This window comes from Platichthys flesus, chromosome 7, assembly GCF_949316205.1.
Source record: "Platichthys flesus chromosome 7, fPlaFle2.1, whole genome shotgun sequence".
Taxonomy (NCBI): domain Eukaryota; kingdom Metazoa; phylum Chordata; class Actinopteri; order Pleuronectiformes; family Pleuronectidae; genus Platichthys; species Platichthys flesus.
Window position 1 is genome coordinate 12,358,301 of NC_084951.1, and position 12,260 is coordinate 12,370,560.

Here is a 12,260-nt window from a genome sequence, read left to right on the forward strand (position 1 = left end):
TTGCTGATTAGCCTCGGCACATTGGTGTTTTGCAAATGCTTCATATCTCGTTATTCTGCGAATCATATCAACATGGCAAGCGGCGACAGGCTGCAAATCGGCACCCGGCACAGTCAGCTACATTGCAATCATCTCTACCTAGCAGCGGTCAAATGATTATCAATCATAGAGTTTGCTTCGCAGAACAGAATCACAATCAAAAGCCTTTGCAGTAATCATTAGGTGTCAGAATATTGATGTATCCCCCCCCCCCCCCATGCATTCATATTCTCCTATTCTGATAAATCACAGCAGGGACCCACGGGGAGCAGCAGAGTTAGGACCACTGGGTCAGGGGCTCCGGGCTGAGGGTTAGTCAAACACGTGCAGCTGAGGGGTCACAGACAGGAGAGGTTTCCAAGGAGTGTGTGTGGGGGGGGGGGGGGGTCAAGAAAGGTCAAACTTCAAAGTTGGGGGACCTGTCTTACCGCCATGAACCTAGATGAGTAGTCCCTGTCCGCAAGACGCTCAAACACCCGGAACTCCATTCTCTGATTGACACAGTTACTCATCTGGGGGGGTTGGAGACATGAGGGATGGCTACACCTTACATTCAAAATCATTCTGGGTTTCATTAGATGCAGAGTACCCGAAATATTGCACAGTAACAGACAGATGTACCGTTCACCCCGTGAAGCAGTGAAGCGAATTTGTGCTTTCTATTGTCAGTCGTAGATGTTTTCTTATCCCTGTTCTTGTCAGTAGATTCAACACTTATGATGGGATGTGTGTGTATAAGCTGTGATAACTGGACTTTGGTTTACTTCAGTTTAGAGTCCATCTTTCTTTTGAATGTCCTTACTTTATGTGTTTTTATTGGCAACTGTAATTCACACATGAATAAAATTCAACAATACTGCAGAAGGAGAACATGTGTTGTTTTTAGAGCGGTATCATCTAGTTCAGCCCCGTCTGGGTTTCTGTCTCACCATGGCCAGCTCAGCTTCCAGCTCCTTGATGCGATTCTCCTTGAGGTCGAGCTGCGAGCGCAGCATCCCCGTGTGCTCCGTGGCTTCCTTGGTCTGCCGCCGCAGGTCCCACTTCTCCCTCTCCAACAGGTCCTTCTCCTTTGCCAGCGCCTTCACCGCATCCTCGCTCTCCTAGTGGACACAGACATCCTGATGGGTTTGCTTCACACATGATTGTAAGCTGAATAAATGATCAACGGACCGAATCCAACCTGCAAAATAATGCTGCTCAACCACATTCTACATAAGGAAAGGAATAATATATCATCAAAAATCTGTAGTTTTACGACTTTTAGAAATGTATTTATGTCAGATTAACAGTTACATGCCTGAACATGTCATGAGAAACATCTTAAACACAAACACAGGTTGTCAATATGAATAATATTAAATATATGCAAAGTATTTCATAGCATGGTAATGCATGCAGAGAGTGTAATCTATTTTTAAGTAGGAGATTAGTACATGTACAGCACAGAGCACATATTCATAAATTATCCGCAGCGTGCACACACATCTAACAAGAAATGAACTAATTACAATCCTCAACGATTTATAAAAGCAGCTTCATAAAATGTGTTTTATGTGGCTCCACTGCTGCTGCTGCGCGGATGTAGATAGTGTTTTTGTTGCTATGAGCGTCCAACCAACACAGCTTCATTGAAAAGAAGCCTCTTTGCATGCACGTGTGTGTGTTATTGTGTGTGTGTGTGTGCGTGTGTGCCTGTATATTGTCGGAATATGGCCGCCATATACTTTTCTGTGCTGCTCATAGTTGCGTATGAAGTCACGGAGCTGCTCCTCCCGGCTCTCCAGTGTGGCGTAAAGCTGCTGCATCTGGTTCACCAGGTCGGCCTTCTCCGCCTTCAGACGCTTCCGGTCCGACTTCATGGCTGCAAGAACAGGCGAGAGAGAGAGAGAAATAGAAAGAGAGAGAGGGGCTGTAAGCTATAGCATCAGATGAGCAGCATTTGGTTGTGGGTGTGTCTGTGACAGATTCCAATTTCAGTCATAGAAATGTATCTAAGTGATTCATGTACAGCATTTTTATATATTTGACGACAGGTCACAGTATTTTTGGACGCTGAAGAGCTTGTAATAACTAATATACAATATAGTTAATATAATACATACAATAAATCATTTGCAATAATTACTCTGGCTGTTCAAATACATTAGATATAGTCTTTCTAAGTCGACACAGTAACACTTCTTGGCAGTGTGGGTTTTCTAGTCCACATTTCTTCATGCATAATAAGTAGGTTACTAAGCACCTTCAGATATGAAGCGTCTTAGGTAAAAACATTACTTGCACCTGCTGCTGCAGTTTTAAAGCTGCGTGGCCGCATGTTGATAAAGAAGTGAATCACACATGAACCCTCCTGTCAATCTGCGAGCTGCTGCCGGCTTCGTCAGAGGCTGCCTCTCCCTCTTTTCATCTATCTCTCCGCCGCACACTCTCTCTAATCCTCTGGCACTTCACCCACGCATCACGATAAAGAATATGGTTCAGTGTAGTTATTCACAGAAGCTCTAATTTTCTCAAAGACAACATCTCCTTTTTTCTTCCTCCCTCTTCTGCATCTCCTCGCTTTCTCTTGATCCTCTCCCTGTCTTCATGTGAGGCTGTTTTCCAGACATCTGCTCGACACCAATGTACTGTATGTTTTATTTACATCCCCTGTGTTCACACTGTGTCTGTCCACCAATGTCACATCCATTTCCTCACGGCACAGCCGGATGTGAACTGCTGGATGTTTCATATAAAATCACACGTTTCTCTTTTTCTCTCTCTTTTTGTGCTTGTTATCGTGTGTTCACCTCTTTTTCTCCCCCCTGTCAGCCAGCTGCCTGTCATTAATTAACTTATATCACAGCCTGCGTAATTGCATGACATTCACAGTGCGTCCGGGGAGCGTTCTCGGGCGAGCGGCATGGAAGTGCAGCTTTACAAGGACGGATTCACCCTCTCCTTTCCTCCCTTTCATTTCTTTCTTCTGTCACCATTTCATATCTCCTCCTTTCGTCCATTTCTCTTTTTTTTTGCGGGTGGAATTCCCCGAGCCAAAAGGAAAATGCAGACCAAAGTGGCCAAGTGAAATTGGAAACAAGAAACGGCCCTCATTGGCCAAGAGAAACAGGAAACCTTGCAGCACCTGCCTTAGGAAGTGAAATCAAAGCCTTCTTTGAGACGCGCCTGCTGCTGCTTCACATCCTGCACCTGTGACCGTTGGCAACATCGACTTTCCTACAAGAAAGCACTCACTGTCACTCGGTGAAAAGGATCCATTCACAGCCCAAAATCACGTTTGCGCCAGGACTTGCCATTTAAAACCTATGCATGGACACGTTTAATGAACGGGGATGGTCCGTGCACTTTGCAGTTAGATTACAATAAAAAAACGTACACGGGGAAGCACTGGCATGCCTCCATCCACTGACAGCCATATTAATGACCAGCCTGCTCTGGCTCGGACCAAGCCTCCAAGAATTATTACCAGATTAAACAAGAGGGAACCACCTGGGAACCACACAGAGCCGGGACTAATGTGTGTGGAGCTGCAGATCGGAGGACGACATAGAGTGGAAACTACTCGACAGTCTTTCATTTCTATGAATAGGTTTTGGGTAATTTGAATATTTTAAACTTTTTCGATTACACTTATTCCCCGCTTGTTTGAACTGTGGAACACTGGCTGTCTTTGTGTGCTTGACACGCAGATACAGACACTAAAAGCTAGCCCCTGCTTATGTAAGTAGAGGAGGAGAAGCTCAAAACCCATGCTGAACAAACACGCACCATCTAAAGTCCAACCAGCCCTGTGATACAACAAAAGCACCTGCCTGTGCCATGCACCCTCTCTAAAATTTGCATAAGTGTTTTTTTCTCTTTTGGGCCAATACACAAAAAACCTCTTCTACTTACTAAAGCTCTTGTAGTTAAATGTGAACATCTACTACAGTAGTGAGCTGAAAGCCTTTGTCTGTGATCATACTCCACGATCCGCCATCACCATCCACAATAGCAATCACATGGTTAACCTTAATCAATACTGCACTTTGTTATGATTGTTAACTTCAATCCCATCGTAAAGTGAATGATAAAGCAGGGTTTGCATTGGGGCATGGATATCGTGTGATTGACAGCTAGGGTCAACCAGTGGGTGCAGGTGAAGGTGAGTGGGCCGGTTCACCCTCCACTCCAAACTCCTGGCTCCAAAAATCCATTACAGCACTGACCAAAGTTTAAACAGCAGTAAACAAAACAATGGGGGATGTCATGGGGGGGGGGGGGGGGTCCACTTCCTCATAATAAGCTGCTTGCAAAGATGCTTATCTCTGGTTAAATAATAACCTTTGTTATCTGGTGCTCTCCGAAACAAAACACAAAAGAGAGTGTGCCGACAACACACGTCTTGGAGGAATCAATGTCCACATCGCTTGCATATATTATACTATTCAGTAAATTTGTGTTTAAGCAAAAACGGCTGTCCAAATAATTTGGAAGTACATTCAACACCAGACAACAGGATCACAAAGATGGAGCCACTTATCAACAGCCTTCAGATAACGATTCTTCACATGAATGAATGGGCCCTGTCAACAATGTCACCTCTGCATAAAACTTCAGTCAGAAAGAGGAGGCCCAGGCTCTCAGTCTGCTCTTAACATAATTATTTGGGGACAGAACAAAAGGGACATCGGCTCATTGGAGGAAGTCCATTGTTCACGGTCTTTTAAATCTGCCAGCTGAATAATGAAGTAGGAGCATCGGAGCTGCTCGCTGAGCCTGTCTCCTCACTTCCTCAGTAAAACTAACACCTGGGTTGCATTGGGTTGATATGCGAACTGGTCGAGTTTAATGGTCCTTCACTGTAGAGCTGGTGATGTCACTTTAAAGTTACAGTATTACAATGAGGGTCAGTCGATGTTTTAACCTGAAGCTCCGCAATGAGATTTGACCCTTCTTATAGATCTATTCACAACCTTTACCCTAGTCATGTAAAATACAATAGAACTCTATTTTGTCACAGAATCCACTGTGCAATTTATTTTAGTTACTACACAAAATCTTTACACAATGTAATGTCTAAAGTAATTGAGACAAAACTGTTTTTGTGTGTGTATGTGTGTGTGTGTGTGCAACAAATGTAACAAAGAGAACTGTGAGGCAGGTTTTTAACAATGGTACAGGTACAATGTTCCTCTAATGACAGAAGTATCCTTGATTACCACTAGAGGCCACTGTGATCCAAACACGTGTTCTCATCCGAGACGATTCAGTTAGAACTGATGGAGGTGCCTTAAATTACTGTTATGATGAGGCTACATACAGGATTGAGGTAGTACATTAAAAACTGGTAAAGGGCAGAGCTGCGTTGTTAGTCAGTGTAGTGTGAAATGACAGTAGACAGACTGTGCTTTGATGATACATACTGTGGCTGTCTGCTGTGTCCATTAGCGCTCTGGATTGACTGGAAGTCGCCCAGTTGATAGTAATTACCCAAAGAAGAAGCAGCTGATTAAAAATAGCAGAGGCGGGCAACTTTACTTTGAAGATGAAAGTCCAAACAGGAGTTTGGTAATAAGTCAATATGTTTATTAACACCTGTCGACAACAAGCCATCTGTTACATATCCAAACTGTGGTTCATTTGCTCATTAAGTCTTGAGATGAGGCTCTATCGGCACTACTACGTCTCATCGCAGAAAGCTTTAGCCCTACGATGTATAAACCCGTCCAGCAAAATTTTAAAGCCACGGAGAAGTTAGGAAACGCAGCTGGCCTCATTTTAGTTTGAAAACCCTTAGGAGTCTGGACGGGCGAAAACAACGTTTGGAAACATTGAGAGAAACACTCTTGACTATTGGAAGTTTTGGGTCTCAATAAAGCCTTTGCGGAAGAAAACAACCAGCATTATCCTTCGATTTTACAATGATACAACTGCTGCCACACGAGTCCAGCGGGACATGTATGTGTGAGTGGTCAGATGATGTGCATGTTAGTATAGACAGGTATTAAAATTAATAATGATCCAATACACTTGTGTCGACAGAGGTTGCTTTAGTTTAAAACAACATTTTCAAACGTAATGTTGCCGTGTGGATGTAGCCTCAGTGTCACAGTCATCTGTGTATTTAAAGGTAAGGGGGGGGGGGATATAATCACCACGGGCAGTAGCTACTGGGTTGAACTGCTTGTCCTCGAGCAACATAATAAAACCTGCAATTGTGAGTGGGCAATTATGTGCCTGTTAGCACGATCACAATTACAGTGCTACCAGGCAGATGTCTGGCACATGGTGGGAGTGAGCTCAGGCTTTCACAGTGGGAGCATCACAATGCAAACAAAGGCAGAGGAAGAGATAGAGGAAACGAACTGAGAAGTATTGTTTGTCTCTGCGTCCTCCATTTTGTATTCAGAGACAAGCGGAAATCTGCATGTAGGTCTGCCCCAAACCGTTTGAACCGAGGTGCGAGTGGCGGCACAGATTCTGTGGACCGTCCCCGAGGTAAACAGGTATTATCTCAAGCGGCAGAGACCAAAGGACGGAATGATGCATTTCTTTCACGCAAATTGAAAAACTAAAAAGCCTTTTGCTTTTTAGTTTTTCAATCCAAAGCAGAACCACGGGAAAATAAATAAATATAAACTAAAAACACAAAGCTACTCTGCTTCACAATAATTGTTGGTAGCACTTCAATAATAAAAAGCCCCCGGGGCACTTCATTCTGTTCCCCAAACATGTGGGAAAAACACTTTGTCAGAGTGTTTGGTTGGATGTTCACAATATGCCAGCCTTGTGAAAACTGGAGGAAATCAAACAGAGTCGACATCTCGTCTCCAATCAGTTGGAAACATATGGAAATTGCTTTAGTTAATGAGGTATTCTCCAGAACATTTGGACTATGTGCTTTTTTCTACAGAGGCCACTTTAAAATCCAACTTTTTCTAGCTGTAGTTTCAGGAAAAATACATGACAACAAATCTGTTTCTGTCTTCGACCTACGCTGGTTCACAGACCAGAGTAGATGTAGTCCAGTGAAAATGAACTGACAGTGAGTGTTTACAATGTTTTAAATGCTGGTGGTCGAGTCGTGACTAATGAGAACCAAACAGGAAAGCAAGCATCTTAAAGATTGGAGCTCCAGCCAATGGAATTACAGATGAACCTAACACCAATCCCACTGTGATACTATGAAAGCACTGCACATTTATTAAACATTTCATAAAGTTTAGAAAAATAGTTTTATGTCCGCTCAGACAACAGCAGCAGCATTTCCAAACTTCTTACTGGTTTTAGGTGTTAGCAAACTAAAACGTCACAATGTGGACGTAGCCTAACTCTTCATGCACTTTGAGTCCAAGGCTATGGAGTCCTGATTCCAAAAGGCCAAATCATATATTACAAAACACACTAAATGGTATCAATCCAAAATATATGAAATTCACAGGTGACTAACTAATAACTCTAACATTGACAGGTTTAATTTTCTAAACCAACATGTGAGTGCAGATGACGCAGTTACCAGCAGGGTACCAGTCGACAGAATACTACAAGTCTTTATGCTTTTGCTGTTGGCTTGTTTAACTGTCTCTGAAAACTCCTCTCTGATGGCCGACTCACACACGTCTGTTTAGTTATTGTCCGACGTGAATGTTGTTTTTGTACATCTGTAGCAGACCTAAAAGGGTTTCACCTATTTTCTCTTGTCCAATCAAATAAAAAGCAAATTTATAAGCACTACCTTTCCCCCTTTTTTTTGCCATCACCTAAAAGGCCTTTTATTACTAATAGTCAAATTTTCATGAAACAATTGCTTGTTGCCTCAATACCTTTTATAATGTTCTCTTCATGTCCCCCCTGTTGCAGCCCATTAAGTGTGAATATACACAGAAAACTGTCTTGACTTTAATGGTGTCAAAATATTCATTGAGTTACATGTACTGTACATTTGCCAGGTGTCCTTATCACATTATACCCACGTACACTGTCCACATATAAGCCTCGGAAGCCTGGAACATTAACACATTTGATGGAAACGGCTAGAAAAACCACACAAACAAGAGAGTGAGACAAAATGGGACGACAGATGTTTTCAGCTTGGAAACAACTGTGAAAAAATGTCACTGTCTGCCACCCACCTCAGTTTAAGAGCTAAACGCTAACCAATTCTGTTGCTGGCCCTTCATTGCTTTCTTAAGAAATTGCAAACCACAGTGTCGGAGAGATGAAGAGCGACAACCGAGGAATAACAAAAGAGCTGGGAAGCAGCTGCTGTACGGGGAAGTCATGTGGAAAATAACAATAAAAAATATTAATAATTCAGGAATCCGGCTACTTTCGCCACAGAATGCAAATATGATTTTATCACGGGTCACTCTGTGGTCAAAAGCTTTACCTAAACGTCAGCTTCTGCACCACTGCTCATATAAAAACAGCTTTAAGAGCAAAAGAATGAAAAGCAACGGGAAACAGAAAGAAACTTAAAAACGATAACAGCCAATTTCCTGTTGTCCTCCCACGTACCCCGTCTTAATTGCAGACACGGTCCACCCTGCTTCATGTTTCTGAACCTTATAAGCCAAGCAAAGTCTCCCTATATAAAGCTTTCATTAACCACTGATTACTGTCAGTGCCTGCTGGGGCTGGTAAGCTGGGGCCTTCATTAACAGGCCTGAGTCATACAAATGACTTTACCAGCCTGGGCTGTGTGCGGATTGAAGTGGTTTTTTGTGCTCTCTCCTGCTCTGCTCCAATCTGTTATGTTCTTTTTTGTTCAACGAGTCTCGAGTGCAACTAAATCCCCTGACAGCGTGTCGTGCATTTGTCTGATTCCAAAATGGTGGTTTCGTACTTTGCCTCTTTCCATGGGCCGATAAGTCTTTGAAAATTATGATTCACCACCGCAGCGATGACATCCCTTCTCATGATGGTGTGGAATCCACTGTGCACTGTCTGGCTGTCTGGCCGAAGTTCTTCATTACTTTACTCTGTCTGTGTCTGTGTCTGGGAGGGCACGTGCAACAGAGAGGAACCAGTGCTGCACATTGCTATTTGACCAGTTCTGCAAAGATCATTAAGGCCATTTTGAATGTTAGGCATCACATCTCCAAGGGGCTCTCTTTGGCTAATTGCTCATTTTTAAATGAAAAATACCTGTATTTAAACAGTAAAACAAATAAAGAAGCTTAAACAATAGCTTTTTTCACATTTAAATTGAATCTAATCCACATAATTGTCCTTACTGTGCCAACAAAAAGAGCATCCACTAATCAGACTGCTCAGGAGAAAAAGCTTTGATTTCAAACTTCAATCAAAGGCAGCATGTAATCTCTAATAGGCAGCTTACTATTAAGAGTTACATCCTCTCTGAATGAATAATAACGAATCACAGTGACTATATCATGCTTGTTTTCCCAAGTGGGTCCTAGAGTTTTTTTGTATAAATGCAAAATGTCTGCTAAGTTACAAAGGCCAAAAACTGTGGCAAACGGAGAAGAAAACACTGCTCATGAAGGGGCTGAAACAAACCGTTAGCATTTCTGGCTTTCCGACCATGAAGTACCTATTTCACCAAGTAACATGTACTATGTCAGCCTACCAGCTAGTTTGGCTTGAATTGATGCGGCAGAACCAATCTCATTGTTAGTATAGGGATAACAGCGTTTACAGATGATCAGGAAGTCTCTAAGCAGTTTTCAAATTAAAAAAGAGTTGATCAGCGGTCCAATAGCAGCAGACCTTTTGGGAGGGGGGCTCATGCTGCATCCATCCAATGTGAATTTTTGCCACGTAAGTTTCATTCTCAATGCTGATTGGCTTTCGCTCATTAGTTATAATGCAAATGTTTGAGATAATACCTGAGCCCAAATTTCACATCTATTCCTGTCTTTGCAATCATATGTAGGAAGCCTCATCACTTTCAAATTCGGTTTGTATTGGGTATAAGAATTTCAAATACGACTTTCAAACAGAGTAGTTGCTGAAATTTACTGTATGAGATGTTGCAGCATATTCTCATAGAGGCCAAAATCTAAACTCTAAACCTGTCAATTGTCAAAATAAGAGTACTTTAAAATGACACAACATTTTAATGTTTACCCCAAAGTACAAGGCCCTTCAATGTATTGGTCCAACTAATACATATTCAAGGTGTGAGGTCATGCAGGACTTAACTGTCTAGATTGTCTTCATGTTTATAGATGTCTCTTCAGGCTTAGTCTAAAAGGTTTAAAGGATAAAATACAGATATATACGTACGAATTATATACATAAGAAATGTACCCAAACACTGCGCTGAAAGTTTGAGGCTAAGCCAATAAAAACACCTTAATGTTTAGAGTGTTTCTAAAATGACATCTGACGTCAATACAGCAGCGGCTACAGTGAATCTTCTACAGTACATTGTGCTGTTTGTACATCAGGGCTCATTTTTTAGTCAGTGTCCTCTCTCACCCACAGGTCCCACTTCATCTCTGGTGCGGAACACATGCTAATGGCCTGTAATGCAGCTAATGGGCAGCATGAACCACACTGTTACACACACTAATGTTAACATAATGGTGACATGGAGAAATAAAAAGGCCCGGGTTTGAAACCCTCTGGAACAAAATGCAGAAAGGTTTTCTCTCAGAGTGAGTGCGGGGTGGCACTTGGCAGCTGAGAGCAAAATGATCACAGAAGGAGTTGAACGGGAAGTTTTTTTGTTCTGCCAGTTCCCTTTGCATACTTTCAATACTTCCATTTGTTTTCCAACAGGGTAAACCCAGTCGCATCAAATCCAAGCCTTATTAACACATTTGTTATCATGCTCACACGTTAACAGGCTACAATAGGTGGATAGGATTGTCTCAGCTGCTTTCAGACAGGCACTGAACTCCAAATCATCTTTTGAATTTATCCAGAGATGTGAGAACACAAATTCACAGAGAGTGGATGTTTCTAACACACAATGGATGCAAAAAGAATAAAGACAAAAAGGAAAATACAATTTCTCATTAAGACAAAATGGTTGTTTTACACATAGGGGATGCTGACAAAGATGTCAAATTGGAAAGACAATGACATTTGAGAGCTATTGGTGATGAGGGCCAACGCCAGTGTGAATGTGCTGTTAACAAAAACACATGATCTCCATGGTGGAATTACCATGTTGGTTCCCCGCAGCCTACATGTTGCCCTGCCCCTAACCTGAAAGCACTGAAAGATTTAGGTGCTGTAAATGCATCTGACAGAAGAATCAGCAAATTACATATATTAATTCTATTGAGAGTAATGCAAAGTTTTGTTCATGGTGTTTGTGTTAACTTCACAAGAAACAAAGTATTTTTTTACAAATAGTGATCATTGCCTGGATTTTTGCTTTCAATGATCATTGTCCACGAAAAATATAACACTAAAATATAAACATTAATAAGTCAGACTACCTCTATGAGATACATTTTTTGATTTGAATGGTAGGAAATATTACTTTGCTGCTTTCTGGATATACCCTGTGTAAAGTCACAGAATGATTTGGAAGGAGAAAGGACAAATAAAAAATAGGCTTAGTGTTCTCACTGTGCTCAAGAGAAACTGTTCTCATGTTCTTCTTGACATTTTTCATACTTATTTGACAATTGAAAGTAAATACAAAAAAAGAAATGTTGAGAAAGAGGAGCAGAAACTATTCAGCAGAACTTATTAATACATATATTATTAAAATCCTGTCTTATTCCTACAATAGTTCAGAAACCATTTCAAAATACAGAAACTCTATGACCCACTTCTCCCCTGCAGAATAGTCTCCTGGCCTTCTCTCTCTCTTGCAGCATCACAACCAACATTTCAATTTGATCATACGAGAGAGAGAGAAGCTCCTTCCTCACCTTGCAGAGCCTCCTTGGCTCGGTCCAGCTCCTGCTCCTTCTGAGTCAGCTGCACGCGAAGCTCGGTGGCGGAGAGCACGTCTGCCGAGCATCCTCCCTGGGTCTCCTCCAGGTCTTTACTCAACATGTCCTTCATCTGCCGCAGCAGGTGCACCTCCTCCTGGAGCTGAGCCACCTCCTCGCGCAGCAGGACTACAACACAGAGAGGGGGAAAAAAGGTTTAAGTGGCTGAAGACATAATATTTGTTCTTATCAAAAAACATGTGTGCTCGGTAACTTCAAACACTTAATCACTTTTTCGATTAAAGTAGAAAAATAATTCCAGTAGCTAAACGTTGGTCATGTGCATACTGGAATCCAGTCTCACAGAGGTGGACTAGA

General features: G+C 42.0%; 1 protein-coding gene across 2 annotated transcripts in view; it reads right to left on the reverse strand.

Moving 5' to 3' along the window:
- Positions 1–12,260, reverse strand: part of LOC133956517 (kazrin-like) — a 108,105-nt gene that overhangs the window by 5,199 nt on the left and 90,646 nt on the right. Inside the window, exons 3-6 of one of the 2 annotated variants that reach the window (XM_062391637.1) lie at positions 11,880–12,071; positions 1,764–1,900; positions 969–1,139; positions 468–551 (exon numbers count right to left, since the gene is read on the reverse strand). In XM_062391637.1, coding sequence (XP_062247621.1) covers positions 468–551; positions 969–1,139; positions 1,764–1,900; positions 11,880–12,071 — 584 coding nt within the window. The remainder of the gene's footprint in view (positions 1–467; positions 552–968; positions 1,140–1,763; positions 1,901–11,879; positions 12,072–12,260) is intronic. The other variant, XM_062391639.1, reaches the window with a different exon arrangement.